Source organism: Colobus angolensis, unplaced genomic scaffold (genome assembly GCF_000951035.1).
Source record: "Colobus angolensis palliatus isolate OR3802 unplaced genomic scaffold, Cang.pa_1.0 Scaffold71, whole genome shotgun sequence".
Classification (NCBI taxonomy): domain Eukaryota; kingdom Metazoa; phylum Chordata; class Mammalia; order Primates; family Cercopithecidae; genus Colobus; species Colobus angolensis.
In genome coordinates, this window is record NW_012120821.1 from 11,359,741 (window position 1) to 11,384,788 (window position 25,048).

Sequence of the window (25,048 nt, forward strand, 5' to 3'; positions counted from 1 at the left end):
GAGTTGATGGGTGCAGCACACCAACATGGCACAAGTATACATATGTAACAAACCTGCACGTTATGCACATGTACGCTAGAACTTAAAGTATAAAAAAAAAAAATCAGAAAAAAAATTAAAAGGAAATTAAAAGGAGAATGGAATAAATGGTTGCTGAATACATATACATACACTGGAACTTGAACCAGACATCAAAATATGGTTCTGATAGTTGTTTGTGTAGAGGAGGAAACTGAATCTCGGAAATGAGGTTAAGTGGACCTGTAATTACTGTGCACAGGAAAAGTGCACAGTCTTTACTCAGCATTATACATGAACATTTTTAGAATTAACGGGTATGCACGATCTTTGTAGGATGACATACACATTTATTGTGAATTTGAATGTGTTCCTAAACGTCTGGCTTAACACAGGTTTTATAGGTATTCTTCACAGCGTTTTTCAGGGGAAGATTTCTAGAAGTGAGTGTTGGATGTACATTAAGTGAATTGGGATCATTGCGTTAGTGAGTCATGCAAAAGAGATCTAAACCATGGTGTGGAGGGAAACTGAGAAGAATCGGAAGGAGAGAGACCTGGAATAAGGCAGGTGCTGTCCCTTGGTGATGGTGATCTTAGGCAAATTACCTGTCTCAGCCTGTTTCCTCATTCATAAAATGGGAGTGGTCCCGTCCATCTCATTGCTTGATTGAGTCAGTCATCCAACAGATGCTTACTGAGTGCTTTCTTGGTTATCTATTGCTGCATAACAAATTACCCCAAAATGTGGTATCTTAAAACAACAATCATTTCGTTATACCTCATGAGTTTGTGAGCCAAGGACTTGGGCAGGGCATAGCTGGGTTTTCTGCTCCAAGTGGCCCAGGTTACTTGTGGTCTTCAGCTAGTGGATGGGGTGGGCTGGAGGGTTCATGATTTTTCACTCACATTTCTGATACCTTGTCGGGGATGGCTGGAAAGAACCAAAACTGACACAGTATCACTTCTGCCATAGTCTCATGGTCACAGCAGGTGCTACGCTGCCCAGATTCAAGAGGAGGGGACATAGAGTCCACACCTGTTGATGGAAGGAAAGTCAAATAATTTATGGCTGTGTTTAATCTGCCACAGTCTCTGCTATGTGCCAGGTACCATTCTAGGTGCTGGAGATATAGCAGCCAACAAAATACACAAAACTCCCTGCCCTCATGGAATTTTCATTCTGGTGGGAAAACTGTAAGCAAAATACATATATAAATTAAATACTATATTAGGAGGTACCATGGGGTACAATGGTGCAGGGAAGGAATATGGAGAATAGGGTGGATGGTCAGGGAAGACTGGTCTGAAAAGATGATGGTTGAGCACTCACTTGAAGAAAGTAAGGGAGCAACCTGGAGAACTTTCCAGATAGAGAGAGCAGCTTAAGGGCTCTGACCTGGTGTGTAAGAGGAACGGCAAGACAGCCAGGGTTGCTGGAGAAGAACTGGCTGGGGAGAGCCACAGGAGAAGAGGCCAGCTGGTGGGGGCCTTGTGGGTCATCTTATGTTGTGAAGAGTAAATACGTCATTATGAAAGTGTTTAGCTCCTTGCCTGGAACAATGGTAAGCTGTTGACACACAGTAGCTTCTATTATTGATAGAACTCAGATGTGGGAGCTCTCAGGTGTAGGAATTTTCAGGTATGGGAGTTCCCAGCACCCGCCTTACTCCACTCAGTACCCACTCTTTAGCCACAGTTGCTCTTCTGGCACTGGTGGTATTGACTGTTTCTGAGCAGTCACTGGCCAGCAAAACACAATCAGGAAGGCAAAAACATGTTGATAATCAGCCTCATAATCAGCCTCTTCTCTAATAACGTTAGTATGGTAGCTAGACCTTGCCTTGGTAGATTTTGTAATGTAGGGGGAAAATGAGCTTGTGTGTGTATGTTTGTGTATGTACACCTTGGGTGATTCTTGAGAGATCAGCTTTTCATTATGACTCTCCTTGAAACTATTTTCATTCATGGCCCACAAGGACAATTTGTACAAGGAGAAATTCAAACAATAGTCAAATATATAGAAGCATGATTGGCAATCAAAGAATGCAAATTCAAAGACTTATGAAGAACCTTTTTATACCAATTAGCAAACATTTAAGAAAATATCAGTGCTGGTGAGGATGTGGTGAAACAAAAAACTCCCACTTGGTGATTGCATTTTTGCCAGTGTTTTTTTGGAAGGAAGTTTGTCACTTTATAGAAAGAATCCTGAAAACATGCTTATCCTTTGGCCTAGTAATTCTACTTTTAGGGATTTAGCTTAAGAAAACAAATCAGAAGTTAGAAAAAAAACTGGTTTTATGCTCACAGCTATTCCTTGTTGTATTTTCTGTACTAGCAAACAGTTGGTGACAGTGGGAAAGTAGTTAAGTGACCTAAGAGACATGCATTAAAATTGGTAAGCATAAAGATCATGTGGTATAATCATGTGGTATGATCATGTGGTATCTTTTGCTTTAGGCACGGCCTCACCACCTGTCCCGCCTTCCTTTAGACTAAAAGGATGAGCAGAGCCAAGTTGGAAGCTCCGTATTATAGCAGCTCTCTAGACCTTTCTCATCTCTGTACTTGAAATGAAACAAAACAAAAAACTTTTCTTGACTTTATACTCTTAAACTTTTCTTGTTGTTTAATTGTTCTTTTATGTCATCATTATTTAATTGCTCTATGCTCTTTGTAAGCCATAGTATAATGGAGTAACGTGAAATAGGGTAAAGTCCATACCAAACTTAAAACTGTACAAAAATTAGGGCTGCAGATGGACAAGAACTGAAAGAAGCCACCTACTGTTTGAAAATGGTTTAATATATTGCCATGACTGTATTTTGGGGGAGTGTTTTTATTCTTTAGCTTTAGAATTCCGTTAATGTTGCTTTAGTATCATTTGTATAATAATAAAAAAACCCCTTTCTTTCCTTCTCCAAATTGAATTTCTATTTACTGACATTTATAATTCATGATAAGTTCTTGGTCTGGCTGTTTGGAGTAAAGGTTTAAGGCAATCTCATCATCATCCTTTTGCCCAAGAAAAAAATGAACAAATTTTAAAGCATTTTAAAAAATGTTACTTTACCAATTATGAATGTAGTGTCTGCTTGGTATGAAATATTTTAAAATTGAGAAAAGAATAACACAATTAAAAAAAATCGTCTATAATCATGTGTTCTGATACTTCTTGCAGGTTTCTAATAAGTACCTTAAAAAAAAAAAAAGACCCTGCTTATTATGGAAAATTGAGAATACCCACAAAAGGAGAGAGAATAGTACATTGAATCCCTATGTGTTTGTCTCCCAGCATTAGCCATCGTAAACAGAGCTAATCTTGTGTCATCTCTGCCCTCCCCCTCATTCCCTCCTTTTCAACACTGAATTATTTTAAGCAATTCCCAGACATACTATTTTATCAGTATTTCAGTATGCTTTAAAAAGTACCATTTTCACATTCAAAAGGGTAGTAATCTCTTAAAATTACCAAACAACCAATAAATGTTTAGATTTCCTTGATTGTCTCATTAAAAGCAATTGTTTGAAATAGTTTGTTTAAATCATGATCCAAGGATGGGTGTGGTGGCTCATGCCTGTAATCCCAGCACTTTGGGAGACTGAGATGGGAGGATTGCTTGAGCCCAGGAATTTGAGATAAACTTGGACAACATAGTTAAGACCTTGTCTCTAAAAAAAGATAAATTGTGATCCAAACAAGGTGTATACATTGCATTTTATTTATTTATTTATTTATTTTAGAGATGGGGTCTTGCCATACATGTTGCCCAGGCTGGTGTCAAATTCCTGGGCTCAAGTGATCCTCCTGCCTTGGGCTTCCAAAGTGTTGGTATTACAGGCGTGAGTCAACACACTCGTCGATATTTTTTTTTTTTTTAAAACCTTTTTATTTTGCAGTAATTTTAAACATACAGGAAAGGGGCAAAAACAATATAGAGACTTCCTATATATCCCCTAGTGTTAACATTTTGCGTAACTGTGGCATACTTATCAGTATCAGAAAATTAACATTGATGCAACACTATGAAGTAATCTACAGACTCTGTTTGAATTCTGCCATTTTTCCCATGAGTGAGCCTTTTCTGGTTCAGGATCTCATGAAGGATCCACATTGAATTGTCATGTCTGCTTAGACTTGGCTAATATGGAACAGTTGCTCAGATTTTGTCTTTTATGACCTTGACTGGTTTGAAGAGGACTGGTCAGTTATTTTGTGAAATGTTGTTAAATTTGGGCCTGCCTGGTGTTTCTCTCATGTTGGGGTGATCAGACCCAACAGCAGGTCGTGGGGGCAACGAAGTCCGTCGAAATCAAAGGAATGAGAAAAGACAGTTTGAAAGAGAAAGTGGGACCAGGGGGCCATCGCTAAGTATGGAGGCTGCGAAGGCCTGGAGCTCTGGAAGCCCAGACTATTTATTGGTGATCAAACAAAGAAACAGGTGGTGAGAATATGGGACAGGGCAAGTACATGATCTACAGCTGTGACGGTTTAGCATTTCCTTTGAGGCATATGGAACATGTTCTGCTCCTTGAGATAATGGAGAGCAGGTTCTTTTAACTCGATACAATCAATCCTAGGAGAGCAAGGAGCAAGGAGCCAGCAAGTCTAGACACATTCCAGAGCCACAAGGAGTTTTAGTCCCTGATTCCTGGATTCTGTCCAAGCCAAGAGGGGTTTTATGCCCTGGGCTTAGATTATGGTGCATCAGGGTAGCCTTCCACCCTTCAGCACAGAGCTTGGTGTTCCAAAGGCCATAAGGAGTTTTAGACCCTAGACCCCGGGCATGTTCCAAGACTCTTTACATTATGTCAGATATCAAGCCCTGCCTCAGCTTCTCCCAACACTCAGCTTTTCTCCCAACACTCTCATGATTAGATTGAGGTTGTGTGTTTTTGGCAAGAATAGCATGGAAGTGACGTGCTCTTCTTGGTGTATCTTATTTGTAGGTGCGTAATGTCAGTCTGTCATTATTGATGAGGTTAGTGCTAGTCACTTGGTTAAAGTGGAATCTTCTGGGTTTCTTCACTATAAAGTCACTATTTTATTACCTTTATAATTAATTTTGAGGGGAGATCTTTTGAGACTATATGAATATCCTGTTTCTCTTCATACTTTGAAGAATTCTAGCATCCATTGATGATTCTTACCTACAACAATTATTACTGTAGTGTTTACCTAGTTGTTATTTTCTTTTTCTATCTTTCCTTCTACTCTTATTGGTTGTAAGTCTACTATGAGGAAGAGCTGTCCTCTTCCTCTTCCTGCATTTGTTTATTATTTAGTTATTTGTTTCTATCAGTATGGACTTGCAGATGTTGTTTTACTCTATAAGTTATAAGCCATTACTATCATTATTTATTTTATTGTTCAGATTGACCCATATTTGGCCATTGGGAGCTCCTTCAAATTGATTCCTGTGCCTTTTCAACATAACTCCTTGTTTTTTGAGCAATTCCTTGCTTTCTAGGAGCACAAGATCTCCTGGGCTCATCTTGTATTATATTTTCCCTGCTCCAGGCCTGGAAGCAAGTATTTTCCCAAGAAACACTGGTTTCTTTTATTGAAAAATGGTATTTAGAAACCAAGATGTGAATGATGGGTATCCTCATTACTACTGGAGTGTTACTGCCTATAGGATTTGTCAGTGTACAGAGCTGAAATATGTGTATGATACATGCATACAAACATCTGTATTTCTATATCTTTCCAGTTCTGTGTGTATGTGTGTGTGATCATGAATTCAGACTGATTCTACAGAGTTCATTCTTCCCTTTCTTTCCTTTTCTTTTTTTTTTTTTTTTAACTGAGTCTTGCTGTACTGCTCAAGCAGGAGTGTGGTGGCGCCATCTTGGCTCGCTGCAACCTCTGCCTCTTGGGTTCAAGCGATTCTCCTGCCTCAGCCTCCTGAGTAGCTGGGATTGGCATGTGCCACCACGCCCTGCTCATTTTTGTATTTTTTGTAGAGACAGGGTTTCGCCATGTTGTCCAAGCTGGTCTCAAACTCCTGACCTCAAGTGATCTGCTTGCCTTGGTCTCCCAAAGTGCTGAGATTACAGGCCAACTTTTTAACTTATTGTTTAATAAGTAAGGAGGTTTTCCCTCTTTTTTTTTTTTTTCCCCCATGTAATTTATTTGTTGAATATGTTGGGTCATTTGTTCTTTAGAGTTTTTCACATTATGGATTTTGCTGACTGTTTCTGTAATGTCATTTGACTTATTTCTCTGTTGACTCTATTTCTAGTAAAGTGGTAGTTTAGATAAGATGCATGGTCAAATTCAGGTTAAATTTTTTGGCAAGATTACATCATAAATGGTCATTTGTACTTTCAAATATTTGATAGTCCCTCTTTTTGTGATGTTACTAGCTATTGATCATTTGCAAATGGTGATAATTTGATTTCATTATTCCTTCTTTTATAGCTGAATACGTCTATAAAGAGAAACTTGGTTTTTCATCACCTATTTAGTTACCCTGAGGTGCAGCTCATACAGGAAAGTCAAAACAAGTTCCCTAGAATCCTCCGATGGTGACTGTATTATTAGCTTTCTATTGCTGCTTCAACAAATTACCACAAACTTGGTGGCTTAACAATACAAATCTATTATCTTGCAATTCTAGAAGTCAGAAGTCTGAAATGGGTCCCACTGGACTAAAATCAAGGTGTTGGCAGGGCTGCATTCCTCCTGAAGGCTCTAGAGGAGAGTCAGTTCCTTGCCGTTTCCAGCTCCTAGAGCCTACCTGATTTCTAGATCTGAGTCCCCTTTCCATTCTCAGAACCAGCAATATATTTGCATATATGCAGGTTATACTGATTGTGCTGTTCTAGGGACTCTACTTTAGAACCACTGCTTTAAAGAACCCTGTTCTTTTTTATAGGAAAAGGCATTTAGAGACTGTAGTCTGGATACCAAGGAGGACACTGATTCTAACCTTTTTTAGTGAAAGAAAGGAAACAACAGAAAATAGAAGTTCATATTGATATTTCAAATTCACTTTTAGAGTGACAAGTTTTAACTTCTTTTATGTTTGTATTTCTTTTCTACTTAAGGTTTTGGGTTTTATGACAATAATTGTTTAATAAATATATATTTATGTTATATATACTCACACAGTTTCAGAATAACATTACCAATATCATTACTTATAACGTGATTACTAAAAACAGTTTAAGATTTTTTTACAACCTCTTTTGTACTTAGAGAAATATCCCACTAGGGATGTACAAATTATTCTGCTTCAAAGTTATTGAAATAATTTCTGTCTGTTGGGTTAACCAGTTAACTGGTTACAAAGTTAGGTTCTTTTGTTTGCTTGCTATTTTTTCAGTTTTAGGGGATTTTAATTGTATTTTTAAGATAATTGTGTAAACATTTAGATGATTGCGGCGTCACATCTGTAAAATGAGCTCTAGTCTCTGTCTTTGTCTCCTCTACCTTATTCTCTCTCATACCTTATAGGCAGTGATTTAACTTGTTTTGTGGTTAAATAAACGGCAGTATGCTATCCATACTTGTTTCTGTTGGGTCTCTGCTGCTGCCATACACACTTACCAAAATATTCCAAAGATTACTTTAGGGCAGTGTATTTATATATATAGAGAGAGTCCTCATTCCTTTTCCTTTATAGCTTAAGAGTGCTCCACTGTGAGAATGTACCATAGTTTATTCCTCTATTGGTGGACATTTGGATTGTTTACAGCCTTTTGCTATTATGAATAGTGCTTCAGTATTACAAATAGTATACATATTTAAAGGTAGTCATAATCATTCTGTATACAGTTTTTTTTTCCTTTTTCTATAACATGGGAATAACATGAACTTTTTAAATGTTATTGCAAATTATTTGTAAATGGTATTAAGACAGTGTTTTTCCTGATTGTGAAGATAATACAGGATTATATAGAAATTGTGGAAACTTAGAAAAATAAGTAAAAATCAATGGAAAATTACCCACAATTCCTCTACTTAGATATACTGTTGTTGTTTTGATGTGTTACCTCATAGTCTTATGACATTTATATTAACATTTAGAAAATAATGAACATCTTATTATCTATACAGTTGAATACTCTGGTTTGTTTTGACTCATAATTGTGGGTGTGTGTTTTTTAAATACCATACTCTATAATTATTTCTCTGTTGTTGACTATCTAGTTTCTTTCTGGTTTTCCAGCATTTTAAATAATATTGTGATAAGTTATCTGTTCATAAATCTTTTTCAGATTATTCTTATAGTGGTTTTTGTAAGATTTTAAGTGAGAAGGAAATATACACTTGTATATTGCCTTAAATACATCTATTATCTTGCTCTCTTGTAGCAGTAATTTAGCAAGTCAAACACATAAGAGATTGAAATTTTTGTTAAGTAAATTCCATTTTTTCATTTTCTTCTGGTAGGATCTTAGAAATGAGGTTGAAAAATTACGCAATGAAGTGAATGAAAGAGAGAAAGCAATGGAAAATCGTTACAAGAATCTTTTGAGTGAAAGCAGTAAAAAATTGCACAATCAAGAGCAAGTGATCAAACATCTAACAGAAAGTACCAATCACAAGGACATGTTACTTCAGGTACTGTAACTTTTGTATTTAAATTTTTTCATTTGGCATGGGTTGTTTTTTAAAAACAATTCTTTTGCAGAAATATTTATGATTACAGTAATCATTGCTATGTTTCAGAATACTTTAGAGCTTTCATGATGTCATTTGGGCTTCAGCCACCAGGGAAGTAAGTGTGGTGAAACAGATACTCAGAGAAGGGAAGAAACGTATCCTGGGTCCTATGACGACTACATAGCAGAGCCTAGAGTCATGCTCTGGCTTGTTTTGTCCTAGTGCTCAGGCTACTTCACTGAGGCTCTTCTACTGCAAATATTTCCTGTTACTTATTTATACTATGCTCTTTCACTCCCCTTTACTTTTCTTCTGACTGTTCCTTTTTCTTTAGGAGTACCCTTCTTGTTTGATCATGTAGTGAATTTTTGAGATTCACCTCAGACTTACAGATAACCATGATGGAGTAAACACAGGCATTTAACTCTGCTTCCTACAGAAACCTCATTAAAATAACAGTGAAAGAATAAAAAGGTATAAACCCACAGGGACTAACTAGGAGAACGGAAGGAGGTATAATAGCAAGTGTGAGTTGTCAACAGAATTTTGTATAAGTGTGGCTTGTAGACAAAAGAGGTAAAAAGAAAAAAAAGACAGAAAAAAATTTGGCTAAGTGGATGGGTGACCGTGTTAAGGGCATAGGATTCAGCTTTCTCCACACAGCTACATGCCTTTGGGACAAAAAGCCAACAAGAAGCAAGCTGATTTCTGCTACAGAACCCCAGAAAGGCATGGCATGCATTGGGTATACCTGGTAACTTTAAAAATGGGAGACTGGCTGGAATTCTAAGCAGTTATAGGTGACCCTCTCCTCACAAGCGGGAGATCTCTGGAGACCTTAAACCACAGAAGCTCTGGCTATGGGGTCACCAGATGTAACTGAAAGCAGGAGTGACCACTTAAGTGAAAACAGGGAGGGAGTGGAAGTGTGCATGCCCAGCAGTGAGATGCTTCAGAGGGGAGAAACAACGGAAAGATGCTGACAATTGGGGGTCCTCCAGCAAAATACCTGGGCCCCCACCTGAGCACCTCACTGTGAGGCCACCTTTGACAGATACTTTCCACACTCTCAGAGCTGCTGAATACTTCTAACCCCTAAAAGTAGGTGGATGGCCTGGGTTTATCAAATAGGAGAAAAGAATTTAGGAGGAAAGATGACCTGGCGTGGTGGCTCATGCCTGAAATTCCAGCACTTTGGGAGGCCGAGGTCGGCAGATAACCTGAGGTCAGGAGTTCAAGACCAGCCTGACCAACATGGAGAAACCCCATCTCTACTAAAAACACAGAATCAGCCGGGTGTGGTGGCACATGCCTGTAATCCCAGCTACTTGGGAGGCTGAGGCGGGAGAATTGCTTGAACCTGGGAGGCGGAGGTTGCGGTGAGCTGAGATCGTGCCACTGCATTCCAGCTAGGGCAACAAGAGCAAAACTCCTTCTCAAAAAAAAAAAAAGAAGAAAAAAAAAAAAGAGTTAAGACAAAGGCCAAACAGAGCAGAGGTACATAGAAGAAATAAGAAATATGCAAGGAGGAAAAAACAAGACAGCTTTTAAAAATCCAAAAATTCAGGTTATAACACCTTTAGATAAGGCTCTGACAAAAAAAAATTTGGAAAAGAAGAATGACCTATTGGAAATTGAAAGTATGATTGCAAATATAAAAATGTTTAAAAGAAGAGTGAGAAAAGTTGGAAGATAAAGTTGAGTCTTTCAGAAAATAGAAACAAATAAAAAGATGAGAAAATGGGAGAGAAAAGATAAGAAACCTAGAGGCTTGACACAAGAGGTCCAAAATATGACTAATAGGAGTTCCAGAAAGACAGAACAGGCAAAGCAGAGGGAAGGAAGTTTTCAAAGTAATAGGAGAAAATTCCCCAGAATGGAAGGACAACTATTTCTACATTGAAAGGGCCTGCGATGTTTCTAGCACAAAGAATGAGAAAAGACCCATACCCCATGGTGTGTCATTTTGAAATTTCAGAACACAGGGATAAAGGGAGGACCTGAAAGTCTTCCACAGAGAGGAGAATACAGGTCACATACGAAGAACCCACACTTGGAATGACATCAGAATTCTCAGCAACAACACTGGAAACCAGAAGATGGAAGAGCAATGCTTTCAGATTTTGAGGAAAAGTGATTTCCAATCCAGCATTCTGTAGTCAGCTAAGCTGTCAGCAAGTGTGAGGGCAAAATAAAGGCATTTTCGGACATTTGGTACCTACGGTCATCTGCCTCCTATGTACTCTTTTGCAGGAAGCTCTTGTAGGATGATTCCATATGTATAAAGGAATAACCAGATGGGAGAGAATAACCAAAAGAGAGAGACGTGGGCTCCAGAAAGTAGGGAATTCACGTGGCATGTGGTGAAGGAAGTCCTGGGATGAGAGCTGAGCTGCTTATGTAGAAAGCCCAGATTTGAACTCTTGAGGGCTTCAGTTGGGATTTCTCCAAGAAACTAAAATGCAAATGGTCAATTTTTTGATGTGTGATCACAGAACACCATATGGCTAAGTCATGAGCAGTATCTGCTTGGCTGTAATGTAAATGCAGAATATTGATTTAACTAAAATTGGGATATTATTAGGAAAAGGGTTGAGGGACAGAGGATATAAGAGCTGAATCCTAGCCGGGCGCGGTGGCTCAAGCCTGTAATCCCAGCACTTTGGGAGGCTGAGACGGGCGGATCACGAGGTCAGGAGATCGAGACCATCCTGGCTAACACAGTGAAACCCCGTCTCTACTAAAAATACAAAAAACTAGCCGGGCGAGGTGGCGGGCGCCTGTAGTCCCAGCTACTCCGGAGGCTGAGGCGGGAGAATGGCGTAAACCCGGGAGGCGGAGCTTGCAGTGAGCTGAAATCCGGCCACTGCACTCCAGCCCGGGCGACAGAGCAAGACTCCGTCTCAAAAAAAAAAAAGAAAAAAAAAAGAGCTGAATCCTTAAACTTCTATGGTAGGAGCCAGTAGGTAAAATCTAAACTTAAGAAACCAAGCCATGTAAGAATAGGAATATAATATAGAAACATGGAGGTATATAGCAGAAGAAATAGCTAAAGAGTTGAAAGTTGTTTTTCTCTGGGAGTGGAATTTGAGAGGGGAGAGGAGAGGAGAGGGAGAGGACACCATTTTCCATTTAAGCCTTGTAGTACTATTTGACTGTTATATGTATCTATAGTTGGACTTTAGAAAAATGAAAATGAATGGTGTAATTTAAGCACAACTGTGTTGTGACAATTCTAGAAAGTCAGTATTGGTTATTTGATTCCTAGTTCTTTCTATTACAGTTCAATGGGTTTTTATAAAGAATTACCTCTACTTTTTTTGTTTGTGTTCACTGAATTTCTTATAAAAATTTGAAAGGATACATTAATTCTGCTAGGTGCTTAGGAATAAGATGTGGTTCTTACCCTTAATTTTTGACAAGAGTGGACAGAATCCTAGTTCAGGAGTTACCAGGATTTTAAATAGTTAGGAATAGATTCCACGCAGAAGACTAGAGATACGGTCTCCAGTCCTGTTGTGTTGTTGGATGTTAGATCTTCTGAAGGGTTCAGTCAGTGGAATCGTATTGTGTGTGATCATGAGGGAGCCTTTCATATGTGACCAGACCCTAAAGCAATATTTGCAGTCTTGGCTTTTTTTCCTGGAAGTTAGATCTCCTTTTGGATATGCACGGTTCAAGTTTTATCAAATTTGTAACATTTCAAGAGAGACTAAGACTTCATTGGGTTTTGATGTACAAGTCTTGTAATCATCTCCATAAGCCTGCAGGGCTGGAAACGATCGCATCCTGAGCAGGATACACCTAGGTTTGGAACCAGGTCTGTTGGGTCAGAGCCTGACTTTGTCCTCCACACCCACTGGAAGGTAGTCACAGTGGTGGCGAGTGAGTATGGTTTGTAGCGACTGCCACCGTCCTTGGCTCTGCTTTGCTGGCATGCAGCTATTCTGCAAGTTGTAACAGCATAGAAGTGGAGTTGCATGACAGTTTTGTAATTGCCTAGTGTTTTGGAATGATGAAAATTATGTAGGGGATATAGGAGTATTGTGAAAAAACAAAATATTTTTCCTTAAGGAGTTTGGGACAATTTCTTAATATTTGTTTCTTGATGTCAACTTCCTTATAATTTGTTTTATTTCATTAGAAATTCAATGAAAAAGATTTGGAAGTAATACAACAGAACCGCTATTTAATGACTGCAGAGGATCTCGAGCTCAGGAGTGAAGGCTTAATAACAGAAGAGTGCTCTTCTCAACAGTCACCAGGCAGCAAAACCATCTTCTCTAAGGTAAGCTTGACTGAAATTGGACATTCACATGCGAATGGATTCATATACTTTTTTGAAACGTACTTGATAACTCCTTTGATCTGGAGATCCTCAAATGCCTTCTTGTTGATAATTGAGCCTACAACAGGTAGGAGGAGGAGTTCTTAGCCTACCACGTTACAGATTAATATCCTTCAACTGAATATTAGTCTTTGCACTGCACACGAAACTGAGAAATCACAGCTTGTTGAACCAGAAGCCTCATTTGCTCTATCAGGGCTCACCTCTTAAGAACTATGTAATCCCAAGTGTTTTGTAAGTGTTCCTGTTTAAATTCACACAAAAAATGGCACAGCAGGCCCTTCCTTATCTGGCCTCAAATCATCTTTCCAATCTCATTTTCTTTCATCTCCAGCAATAGCAAATTTCTTATAGATTCCTGAAAACACCATGTTTGTACCTCTCTGTGTCTTTGCGTGTGTAGTTCCATCTGCCTGGAATGATTTTTCCCTCCTTGTTTACATGCTAATTCCTGAACATCTCTGCAGGTGCCATTTTAGTGTCACCTTCTCTCTGGAGTCTTTCCTGATCCTGCTTAGTAGTGCGGTCCCCTCTAGTAAGTGCCCCTCATGGTACTTACTCTGTGCATTGGAGTTATGGGATCCACCTTTCTGCTTCCCCTCACCTGGGCTCCTGTATAGCACCATGGGCAGGCACTTCTGGGGTAGGGAACTGGCACATGTTCCAAATCCCAGTGTTCAGCCTGTTGCCTGGCTGTGTAAATATTTGTTGAGTGAGTGAATGAATAATGCAACTAGGCAGCCAGATATGGGAAAGGAAAAGAATTAACTTAAAAAAAAAAAATTGGCTTAAATTAAGTTCATACATTTGGAAGATAGAGAACTCTTATGCAAATTCGTTTTCTGATGAATGGCTGTAATTGTGACTTGCAGGTTTGTGAAGGGTGATTCTCAAAATAATTAACAACTGGTACAGCATGGGCATCAGCCTTCAGAAAAGCCTTGGGCACTAGGGCCGGAGTGGGGACCTGGAGGCCTGCTCCTGTGCCAGGCACTAACCCTGTAGTTTAAAAACTACTAGGGACCTCCCAGGAGGTCCCTAGGGAGGGACCAGGGCAGCTAGCATGGTTGGAGTGGATGGACCAGGGTTTATTTTCCAACTGGTGTGGAAGTATTTCAGTATTTTAGCAACCAGTGCTAGCCACTGTGCTGTGTATCTGCTCAGTATTAGAGCTTGTCCTGGGGGTATCATTGGCTGAGCAGTTGGAGCTGTTTCTTAATTCTGACCATTTGTGTATTTGCATTTTGCTGTTTCTCTTGAGAGCATCAGCATGGACTTGAGGAGCCCTTGGGCTGGGCCAGCAATCTGGAGGCCTGGATTTCTCTCTGTTGACTCTGTCATTTCACTTACGTAACCTGGGGCAAGTCTTATAACTAAATCTCAGAGGGCTAATATTTTGTGATTCTAACTAGCATTTAGTTAATTTGATTTTGACCAACTTTAGTTGGCTAAGATTCACATTAACCTGTAATATAAGGCATAGTCTGTTTCACACCAAGATAGCAGCTCATCAGGTTATTTTAGATGGAAATATCTTCATTACTATGAATGTATTTAGTTAAACTAAAATGCTATTTTGAATCACATTTTAGTCATGTAAAAAGTATCTCCTGTAATCCCAGCACTTTGGGAGGCCGAGGCAGGTGGATCACGGGGTCAAGAGATTGAGACCATCCTGGCCAACATGGTGAAATCCCGTCTCTACTGAAAATACAAAAATTAGCTGGGTGTGGTGGTGCATGCCCTTAATCCCAGCTACTCACGAGCCTGAGGCAGGAGAATTGCTTGAACCCGGGAGGCGGAGGTTGCAGTGAGCCGAGATTGTGCCACTGCCCTCCAGTCTGGCGACAGAGCGAGACTCCTCCCAAAAAAAAAAAAACGGTATGTAAATATTGAACAAAATGTTTATAAATTTATTGGACAGGTTGGGTATTTTAAAATTTCAGTTTTATCATTTTGTTTTTAGTTGTTTTGTGCTGGGTGATGTACTTCATATGACCAGAAATATAAAGTTACTGGCTGGGCATTTTGGTAATATTCAGATCCTGGTGATATTTAAATTACTGTGTCAAATACCTAAGTATTTTAGCAAAGGCTTTAATTGTGTTCTGCAAGATGAATTGCAAATTGTAGACAGAGATTTACTGGCCAGGCATCATAGCTCATACCTGTAATCCTAGCATTGTGGGAGGCTGAGACAGGAGGATTGTTTGAGGCCAGGAGTTGGAGACCAGTCTTAGCAACCTAGTAAGACCCCAGCATCTACAAAAAAAAAAAATTACAAAAATCAGGTTGGCACAGTGGTGCATGCCTGTAGTAGCAGCTACTCAGGAGGCTGAGGCAAGAAGATTGCTTGAGCCCAGGAGTTTGAGGCTGGAGTGAACTATGATCGTGCCACTGCACTCCAGCCTGGGTCACAGAGTGAGCCCCAGTCTCTTTATTGATTGATTGATTGATTGAGACAGAGCCTTGCTCTGTTACCCAGGCTGGGTGGAGTGCAGTGGCATGATCTTGGCTCACTGCAACCTCCACCCCCCGGGTTCAAGTGATTCTCCCACCTCAGCCTCCCAAGTATCTAGGATTCTAGGTATGTGCCACCATGCCTGGCTAATTTTTTTGTAGTTTTGGTAGAGACAGGGTTTCACCACATTGGCCAGGCTGGTCTCAAACTCCTGACCTCAAGTGATCCTCCTGCCTCATCTTCCCAAATTGCTGGTATTACAGGCATGAGCTACCTCTCCTGGCTGAGACCCAGTCTTTTTAAAAAACAAAACAACAGCAACAAAAGAATTTTAAGTGATCATTTAAGAACTGTAAATTTCTGGTGTCACTTTAAGAAATCCCAACTGTGGCAGCCTTACAGTCGTACCCCCGACTCCCCCGGCCCCAAGAAAGGTGTGCTTTTCAGATCATAGTTCTTTCTTCGTAGAAAATGTGAATTTATTCTGCTGTGCCCTTGGCTATTTTGTGTTGGTTTAGACTTTATCCTCTGCCCATTTCTAGAAAGAACTTGAGGCTATGATCATGTCTCCATAGACTCTGGGCAGTCTGTTTTCCTTCTAATCATTGTGTGATCCTGAGAATTAATGATAGATGACTAGGGAATTGAAGAATAGAGAGCACAACACACTGACTATATTTAACTTACTGCGGCCAGAGATTGATAGCTTGGTTATTGACATGGTTGGGACATCGCTGCTGAATTTTCCGAGCATTAAAATTAATGTCTTTGTTGCAGGGCTGTGACATAGCTACTGAAATAGACCCCATCTACTTACCAGGCCTCTAAATTGCCTGATTACCAAGAAGTGATCCATTAAGCTTTCTCATTACAGGTCTGCACGTTACATGTGTTTCCTTCAAGTCATTAAGGAAACTATGGTAAAGTAGAAGATGCCCGGCTTTGGCATCAGAATGCCAGTCCTACTACTCACTAGGTCTGTGATCTTGGGCAACTCACTTAATGCCTCTGAAACTCACTTTCCTCATCTGTGAAGTGGACGGTTACATGCCTGCCTTTTGAGAGGATGAGAAATAATGGAAGTGGATTAGTTAAGGTTCTTTTGGTTGCAGGCCGCAGAACCTCACATTGGATAGTTTGAGCACAAACACCACGAAAGGGAATATTGATTGGGAGCAGACTTGAGGCTGTCACAGATGCCAGGCAAGACTTGAGCAGCCACACTTTGGGGAGGGTGAAACTGGGGCAGCACCATGGACCTCAACCACAGAAGTCCCAGACTCTAGGGCTCTGTCGGTGACATGACACAGACCCAGAGACTCCCAGTTGTCTGGTGTCTTGGTTTAAATCTCTCAGTTCCTGGGAGAGAACTATACTGGTTTAGCAAGTGGGCCCAGGGCCTGGCTTACAAAGGAGAGGAGTCTTCTTGGGACTCACCCCTGTGTTGTAGGGACAGTTCTCAGGTGAGGCAGGGGAATGCGGTAAGCGGCGTGGTCATTCCAAGGGCCATGGAGAACACATCACAGAGCCAGACACCAGCAGATGTGCAGCAGTGATGAGTCTTCTCTGCATTGAGAGACCTACTGTCTGGGTTGCTTTTTGTTTGGAGGGGCTGGGTGGAGGGGGTTAGTGGGGGTTGGTTGCTCCTGCTCAGCAGGTGCTTCTCATGACTCCCCTCTGGGCAGCCTGGCCGCCTGCCTGTGTGCCAAGGAGATCTACTGGTTTGTCAGCTCTGCTGAGGGACCCAAATGACTTCATTCTAATGGGGCATGATTCAACGCAGGGGAATAGGTGATTGATGAAATGGGACCCAAATGGCTTCAAAGAGTTCATTTATTTAACATGGGTAAGCAATTTGCTTCTAGGAAGACGTTGACTGACTCTGACTTCCATTATGCAAAATATCCCTAGGAATCTCTGCTCTTAAGATTCATATCGGTCTCTGAGTTCCCCTCTTACCTACTTAATCATCAGTTTAGCAATTATTTGTGGCAGCGTTTGATTTGTGCCAGACACTGTGCCTGGCTCAGGACACTGCTGCTTGCCAGGAGCCCTCAACCTTGTAAACAGGCGGCTGGCATGCCAGCTCTGGGGGCTGGAGGAGGACACTTTGTCAGTCAAGGAAGGGCTTCCTGATGAGGTTTGGCCTGAGCAGATCCTGTAAAGTGCTCTGGAGTGTGCCAGTGGAGAATGGTAAATGACAGCACTGGGTTTCGGGGGGGATAGGCTTTCCCCCCAGGACTGTGAGGGAGGGATTTCCCAGTTCCACTGAGATGCAAGGGCAGGAGGAAGGGAGGAGGGCAGGAGCTGAGGAGAGTGGTGGCCTGAAAATTCTGAGGAACCTTTGGAATAGCTGCCAGAAAGAAGAAAAGAGCCTGAACTGAGATCCAGGCCCTGGTGTGGCAGGCAGTGGGCTGTCCTCCTGTAGGACCAACAGCCAGCCTGCAGAGGTCCTGTTAAGATACTGGGTCCTACATGCATACATTCCTGGAGTCTCTGTGCCATCCATCAGAAATCCATGTTTACCGTTTTTTTCCCCAATCTTTCTTGGTTGGCTTTGAAGTTACATACTTAGGCACAAATTCTGACTTTACCAGTTACTAGCTTAGTGGACTCTAACAAGTTACTTCTGCTCCCACAGAGTCAGTTTCATCATCTGAAAAATGGGAAGTTCCCTGGAATGCTGTGGTGACTAGAGATAATATGTCAGTAGCTAGTATAGCACTCGGAGCATAAGAATAATGGTAACAGCTGACATTTATCAAGTGTTTGCTTCAAGCCAGGCATCATTCTGAGAACTTTGTCTGGATTAACTCATTTAATCTCTTTTATGCGCCAGGACGTATGTAGAATTATTACCACTACTTGGAGATAAGAATATTGGCATACAGGCCAGGCACGGTGGCTCACGCCTGTAATCACAGCACTTTGGGAGGCCGAGGCAGGAGGATTGCCTGAGCTCAGGAGTTCACGACCAGCCTGGACAATACGGTGAAACCCCGTCTCTACTAAAATACAAAAAATTAGCCGGGTGTGGTGGCGTGCTTCTGTAGTCCCAACTACTCGGAAGGCTGAGGCAGGAGAATTGCTTGAACCCAGGAGGTGGAGGTTGCAGTGAGCAGAGATTGCACCACTGTGCTCCATTCAGCCTGGGTGACAGAGCAAGACTCCATCTGAAAAAAAAAAAAAGGAAAGAAAAGAATATTGACATAGAGAGGTTGAGTAACTTGTTCAAGGTCGCATAGTTCATAAAGTCACACATTCTTAATCATCACTGCCCCTCATGTTAGGTGCTCAAGAAACAATAGATTTTCTTATTTTGTCACTGGCTTTTCTTATTTTCTTTTGCTGGCCTTTATGTAGCTGACAGTGATGATGTTACCCTTGCCAAGCGCCCAGATGCATTGTATTTAAGGCATCTATTATGGGGCAGTGATGGGTGAGCTGAAGAGAATGGGCCTTGAAGCCCACACCTGGCCTCACCATCCTGACCTTGAGCATGAACAGCCTTCTGTGTCACAGTTTCCTCATCTCTAAAATAGGGAGTGTAGTAACACGTGAGCACATTGGGTCATTGTGAAGATTAAATGAGAAAATGCCTGGAAAGCACTTAGCATGGTGGCTGGCGTACTGGTCCTGGAGAGCCTCCTTGGTCTTGATGTCCTCTTTAAATCCTTCCCACTCTTCTCTGAGGTCCTCTGGCTGCTCACGTGGTTGTGTGCAGGTGGGAGCTGAGAGAATCCCCCATGATTCTGTTGTTGTGTACAAAAGGCATTTGGGAACTCCTTGTGCCAGTGACATGTGGCATGATTTACAGAAGGGCCTGACATTTCCAGCAGTCTGGATGACTAACTTATCATGACCAGACTGGTGGTTTAGCATTTAAAAGCTTTAATTGGCAGGTGGTGCCTTGGCCTTGTTTTGTCAGGATTGGAAGCATAACAGTATTCCCCTGGATCAGGGCTTCTTCACCTTTATGCCCTCTGCATCCTTTTGGGAATCTACTGAAGCCAGAGACCCCTAGCTTGAAAAAATGTTTAAATGCATACAATATATGTGTAGGATTCTAAAGGAAACCAAGTATTTTGAAATTAGGTTATGAAAATATAAATTATGCTATGGAAATGGTGCTTCCTTATTAATGTGTTAACTAGTAAGATATGATGGTGAGTATAAGTAACTACCGTAGTTATGAAGTAGTGATAAGAATGAATATTTTGAGATATCTGCAATATATACAAAATAACTGTTTCTTTTGATGACAAAGTCAAGGTAATACCACTAGTATTACTATGGTTTGTAGCAATAGCAGTATTCCTTCAATTCATAATTGAAGGTAATGCTAAATTTCAGTTAGAGGTTAGTGGAAATAGAGATGTAATTTTTTTCCCTTGCTCATATTCCTTCAGCCTGTAAATTTCAATCAGGTTGAAAACCCCTGTCGTAGGTGGTATCTTAGCTTTAGGAGAAAACGCAAGTCAATGTGAACTACAAAGGCTGTTTGCAGCCCCAATTTCTTCACGAACTGAACATCCGCCTCCAGCATTTAGAGAGCACTTAGTTGGTGATAGGCACTGTGCTGGATATTCTGTATGCATTAACTTCATTTTAACGTTTTTTCTTATTTTGAAATCGTTTTACATTTGTAGAAAAGTACAAAAATAAAGGATTATATTTTTTCTGAGCCTTCTGAAAGTTGCCAATGTGAAGCCTTGTCCCCTCTGAATGTGTATTTCTTATAAACAGGAACATTCTCCTGTATAACCTCAGCCCAGCCACCACAACCAGGAAATTAGCCTGGACTAATTTCCTTCAATGCTACCTTCTAATCCTCAGACTCATTCGAATTTCATCACTTGTCTCAATAACACCCTTTGTAGCAAAAGGATCCTATTCAGGATCATGCCTTGCATTTAATAGTCATGATTCTTTAGTCTTTAGTTTGGAGCAGTTCTAAAATCTTTCCTTGACTTTCATAACCTTGGCACTTTTGAAGTGCCCGGGCCAGTTATACCGTAGAATGTCCCTTCAGTTTGGGTTGTTTGTCTGGTGTTTTCTCGCTGATTAGATTCAGTTTATGCATCTTTGGCAGGAATATCATGGTAGCGATGCTGTATTCTTCTCATCGTGTCCTGTCTGATGGTAGACAGTTGGATTTGCCCCATTACTAGCCATGCTAACTTTGATAACTTTATCAAGATAGTGTCTGCCAGGTGTCTTGACTGTCTAGTTATGCTTTTTTCCCTTTGTATTTAATAAATATTTTGGGGGAGGTGTTTTGAGTCTATGTAAGTATCTTGATCTTCAAACTTTTACCTACTAGTTTTAGCATCCTTTTGTGTTTCTTGGTAACTATTTATTACTGTGATGGCTGGCGAAGGGTGATTTTTCTAATTCCACCATTCTTTCTACATTTATTAGTCATCATTTTTCTATAAAGAAAAACCTACTCTTTTCCCCTCCTATTCATATCAGTATGGATTTATGAATTCCTATTTTATTTGGTGGATTATAATCTGTTACTATCAGTTATTAGTGGGTTATAAACCATTACTCATTATTTATTTCAATGTTCAAATCATCCCCAGATTTTGCTTGTGGGAGCCTTTCCAAACTGGCTCTGTGTGTCCTTTTGACAACATTCCATCATTATGTAAGCATTTCTTAAAAAATTTTTTTCAGCTTTGAGTTATAATTGACAAATTAAAATTGCATATATTTAAGGTACACTAGATGTTTTGATATATATATACACATTGTGAAATGATCACCATAATCAAATTAATTGGCATATCTATCATCTCACATTGTTACCTTTTTTTGTGTGATGAAAAAACCTAAGCTCTACCTTCTTGGCACGTTTCAAGTGTAAAATACAGTATTTTTTGTTTGTTTGCTTGTTATTTCAGGGTCTTGCTCTGTTGCCCAGGCTTCAGTGCAGTGGCATGATTCTAGCTCATTGCAGCCTCAAACTTCTGGGCTCAAGGGATCCTCCTCTCTTAGCCTCCCAAGTAGCTGGGTCTATAGGGGCATGCCACCGTATCCTGCAAATGTTTTTATTTTTTACTTTTTTGTAGAGATGGGGTCTCACTATGTTGCCCAGGCTGATCTTGAACTCCTGGCCTCAAGTGATTCTCCCACCTTGGCCTCCCACAGAGCTGGGATTATAGGTGTGAGCCGCTGTGCCTGGCCAAGGTATTGTTACTTATAGTCGTCATGCTGTGTATTACATCTCTGGAATTTATTCATCTTGCATAACTAAAACTTTGTTCCCTTTCACCAACATCTCCCATATCCTCATCCCTCCAGCCCCTGGCAACCACTGTTCTATAAGCACTTCCTCAGTTTTTGGCACAGTAAAATGCTATGCACATATCTTTTGTTGTTCCTGATTTTCCTTGTCCTAATACGGGAATCAGCAATTTCTCCCTGGTTCCTTACAGTACACAGTTTATCTTTCATCTGCTCCATAACTCCACAAGGCAGTGGTAATTGTCCACCAGTTTTACAGGTGAGAATACTAAGGCTCCTAATAAGTAACTTCCCAGAGTCTCAGAACTGGTAGGTGGCAGAACCAAATTTTGAACATTAAAAAATTTCACATTTGTGAATGTGAATTCATGAAATGACATCCCCATTTCATAAATGAGGAGACTGAAGCTCAAAGAGTTTTGTTAAGCTACTTACCCAAGATCATACCTCCAGTAAGTGGCAGAGATCCAACTCAGATCTCTTCATCATCACTGTGCTCTGGATGCCTCCCAAGAATGCCTCGGTTGACCTCTTCTACTCGACTGTCACTAAATCCCTAGTCCCCAATACTTGCCAGGTTTTGGTTTGTGAATTTCTCTTCTTTGGAGCAACAGTAAATATGGAAAGACATGTTTTTGTAGTGTTGTAGAAACGATGACCAGCAGCTCTGAGGGATGACAGTCTCACGATGGGCTAATCCCGTATCTGATGCGTCTTCCTAGCAGCTGTTGGAAGCAGTATTGGAAGCTCAGCTCTCAGCTTCGTTCTGGGATAAGTGATGGGCAGTCATTCCCCACTCCTCCTGAAGGTGGTGCTCTCTGACTGTGGCCTGAGCCAGAGCCAGGCACAGGGCCTCACCTTCGTTTGGTTTTAAAAACTGGGACTAGCTACATATGTTTGCATAATATAAGGATGTACTCTTTCAAAATTCTTCCCTTAATGTCAAATGCTCTTTGTCATTTCCAGGAAGAGAAACAATCATCAGACTATGAAGAGCTGATTCAGGTCTTAAAGAAAGAGCGGGACATCTATACCCATCTGGTCAAATCTCTGCAGGAATCAGACAGGTAAGGGTTTCTGTCTGGACATCACACATGTGAATGCGAACACACACACATGCACCCCTTCAGTCAGTGCTGGTGATCTGTAAGGCAGCAACGCCCTGCCAGTTTGCTTATGGAGCTTATAAAGCTTGGGTGGCGATTGCCCTATTTAATAGTCACATGTACCTGTTTTCTATCAAGAATTGTCTGATTTTTGGCAACAAAATTGATTACTCAGGTTTTAAAATCATGATTACTCAGGTTTTAAAAATACTTTATTGTATATTTAGAAAGTGCTTCTTTGTGTATTATCTCATATGATCCCCACAGCCTTTCTGTGAAGTAATAATAATGCTATCCCTGTTTTCTATAAGGTCATGAAAACTAAGATAGGGTAAGTTACTTGCTCAAAGTCACGCAGATGTCAAGTGACAGAACCCTGGGACTCAAACAAGTCTCTCTGTCTCTGCAGAATTGCTGAAATGAGTTGCTGCCAGCAAGGTGTGGTGGGGAGAGCCAACTCTAGGATTGAGAGGCCTTGTTCTAGCCCTGGCTCTCCCACTTTCTAGCTCTGTGTCCACAGGCAAGTGCTGCTCTGGGCCTCTGTCCACGTATCTGTACATGCAGGGTTGGCCTCGGGGATTTCTCAGAATTGAGAAATCCTTTTTTTTTTTGGAGATTGAGTCTTGCTCTGTTTTCCAGGCTGGAGTGCAGTGGTGTGATTTCTGCTCACTGCAACCTCCGCCTCCCAGGTTCAAGCGATTCTCGTGCCTCAACCTCCCAAGTAGTTGGGACTACAGGCATGTACCACCACACCCGGATAATTTTTTGCATTTTTAGTAGAGACAGTGTTTCACTGTGTTAACCAGGATGGTCTCGATCTCCTGACCTCAGCATCCACCCGCCTCCACCTCCCAAAGTGCTGGGATTACAAGTGTTGGCCACCACTCTCTACACAGTGGGATGGGTACAGTTGAAAGGATATGATGTCTGGGATTCATTTTCAAACTGTGCAGAAGCTGAGGAAGAGGGTGGGGATATCAAAAGAGCAAGATTGGCCCTGGTTCTCTGATTGTTGGGGCTGAGGTATGTGTAGATGGGGGAGCAGTTCATTACAGTAGTTTTTTTTCCCCCCTTTTATATATGTCTAAACTTTTCTATAATAAAAAGTTAAAAAAGAATTACCCCTCATTTCTCCCTCTTGTATGTCCTCTACTGTCACCATACTGAGCTCTTTATCGTTCCCTGGGCTATACCTTCACCTGTGTTTCCTACCCTATTCCCAACCTTTCCCCTACTTTGTCTCCTCCCAGTCCTTTAGAATTTAGCTTGAATGTTACCTTTGTCAAGCGGTCCCGCTAATCCCCAGAACAGTTGCCTCTTTGTGTTTCTGCCCTGCATGGGGAGGTCACCTTGTGTAGGTCTGTGCCTGCTGTGCCTGCTGTGCCTCCTCACCTCAGGGCAGGGGTCCCACCTTACTGTCTCGGCTCCCCGGGGCCTGGTACAGAGTATTGGGAAATGTTCTGTGCAGGAATGCCCCTCCCCGCTGTGTTGATCTTCTAAATTATGAGATAATTTCCAGATTTTTTCATAGGAAATGAGTTTAGGGAAAACGAAAACATGCCACTGAAATTCTGGGAGTAGGCGTCACTCTCTGAAAGTGAGTTTTTTCAAGAAACCTCAGCTGCTGGTCATTTTCACTTGGCGAGTGGTGTGGGGGGAGGTGGCAGGGGAGCGAGGGGTGTGGAGCGAGTCATGTGTGGAAACTCACAGAGGGAGTGGACACATTTCATTTCAATCCCGCAGCTTCTCTGGATAGGAGCCAGGTTGATTCTGGGTACTGAGAGGCCTTGTGGGTGGATGTGGTTGCGCCTGAGTCTTCTCAGCTTCATGAGGGGCTCCCAAGTTTCACAGGCTCTTTCTTAATGAATGAAAACTTGGATGGGACTAAGGCGGGTCAGGGCTAATTCAGACTAACAAGGACTAACCAGGACTAACAAGGATTCTTAAAAGGTTTCCTGTTCATCTTGAGACTTGTAATACATTTAGTAGGAGATAGACCTGGGTCCACATCTCAGCTGTGCCACTCAGCAGCCCTGAGCTCTTGGGTAAGTAATATCTCACCCTGAGCCTCGGTGCGTTTGTGAAATTGAGACTGGCTGGTCTGCCTACTTACCTACCTACTTAGATATCTACCTACTTTACAGGGTTGTGTTGAAACTAGAGAGAACACTGTTTAAAGACCTAATACTTCCTGGCATGTAGTAAGCAGTCAGTAAATGGTAAGATTTCTTAAGAATAATGACAACA

The 25,048-nt window shown here is 41.2% G+C and overlaps 1 protein-coding gene across 3 annotated transcripts in view; it reads left to right on the plus strand.

Annotated features, from left to right (window-relative positions):
• Positions 1-25,048, plus strand: part of CDK5RAP2 (CDK5 regulatory subunit associated protein 2) — a 201,248-nt gene that overhangs the window by 92,058 nt on the left and 84,142 nt on the right. For all 3 annotated transcript variants that reach the window (XM_011927417.1, XM_011927418.1, XM_011927419.1), the window contains exons 13-15: positions 8,422-8,592; positions 12,779-12,922; positions 22,662-22,762. In XM_011927417.1, the coding sequence (XP_011782807.1) occupies positions 8,422-8,592; positions 12,779-12,922; positions 22,662-22,762 (416 nt within the window). The remainder of the gene's footprint in view (positions 1-8,421; positions 8,593-12,778; positions 12,923-22,661; positions 22,763-25,048) is intronic.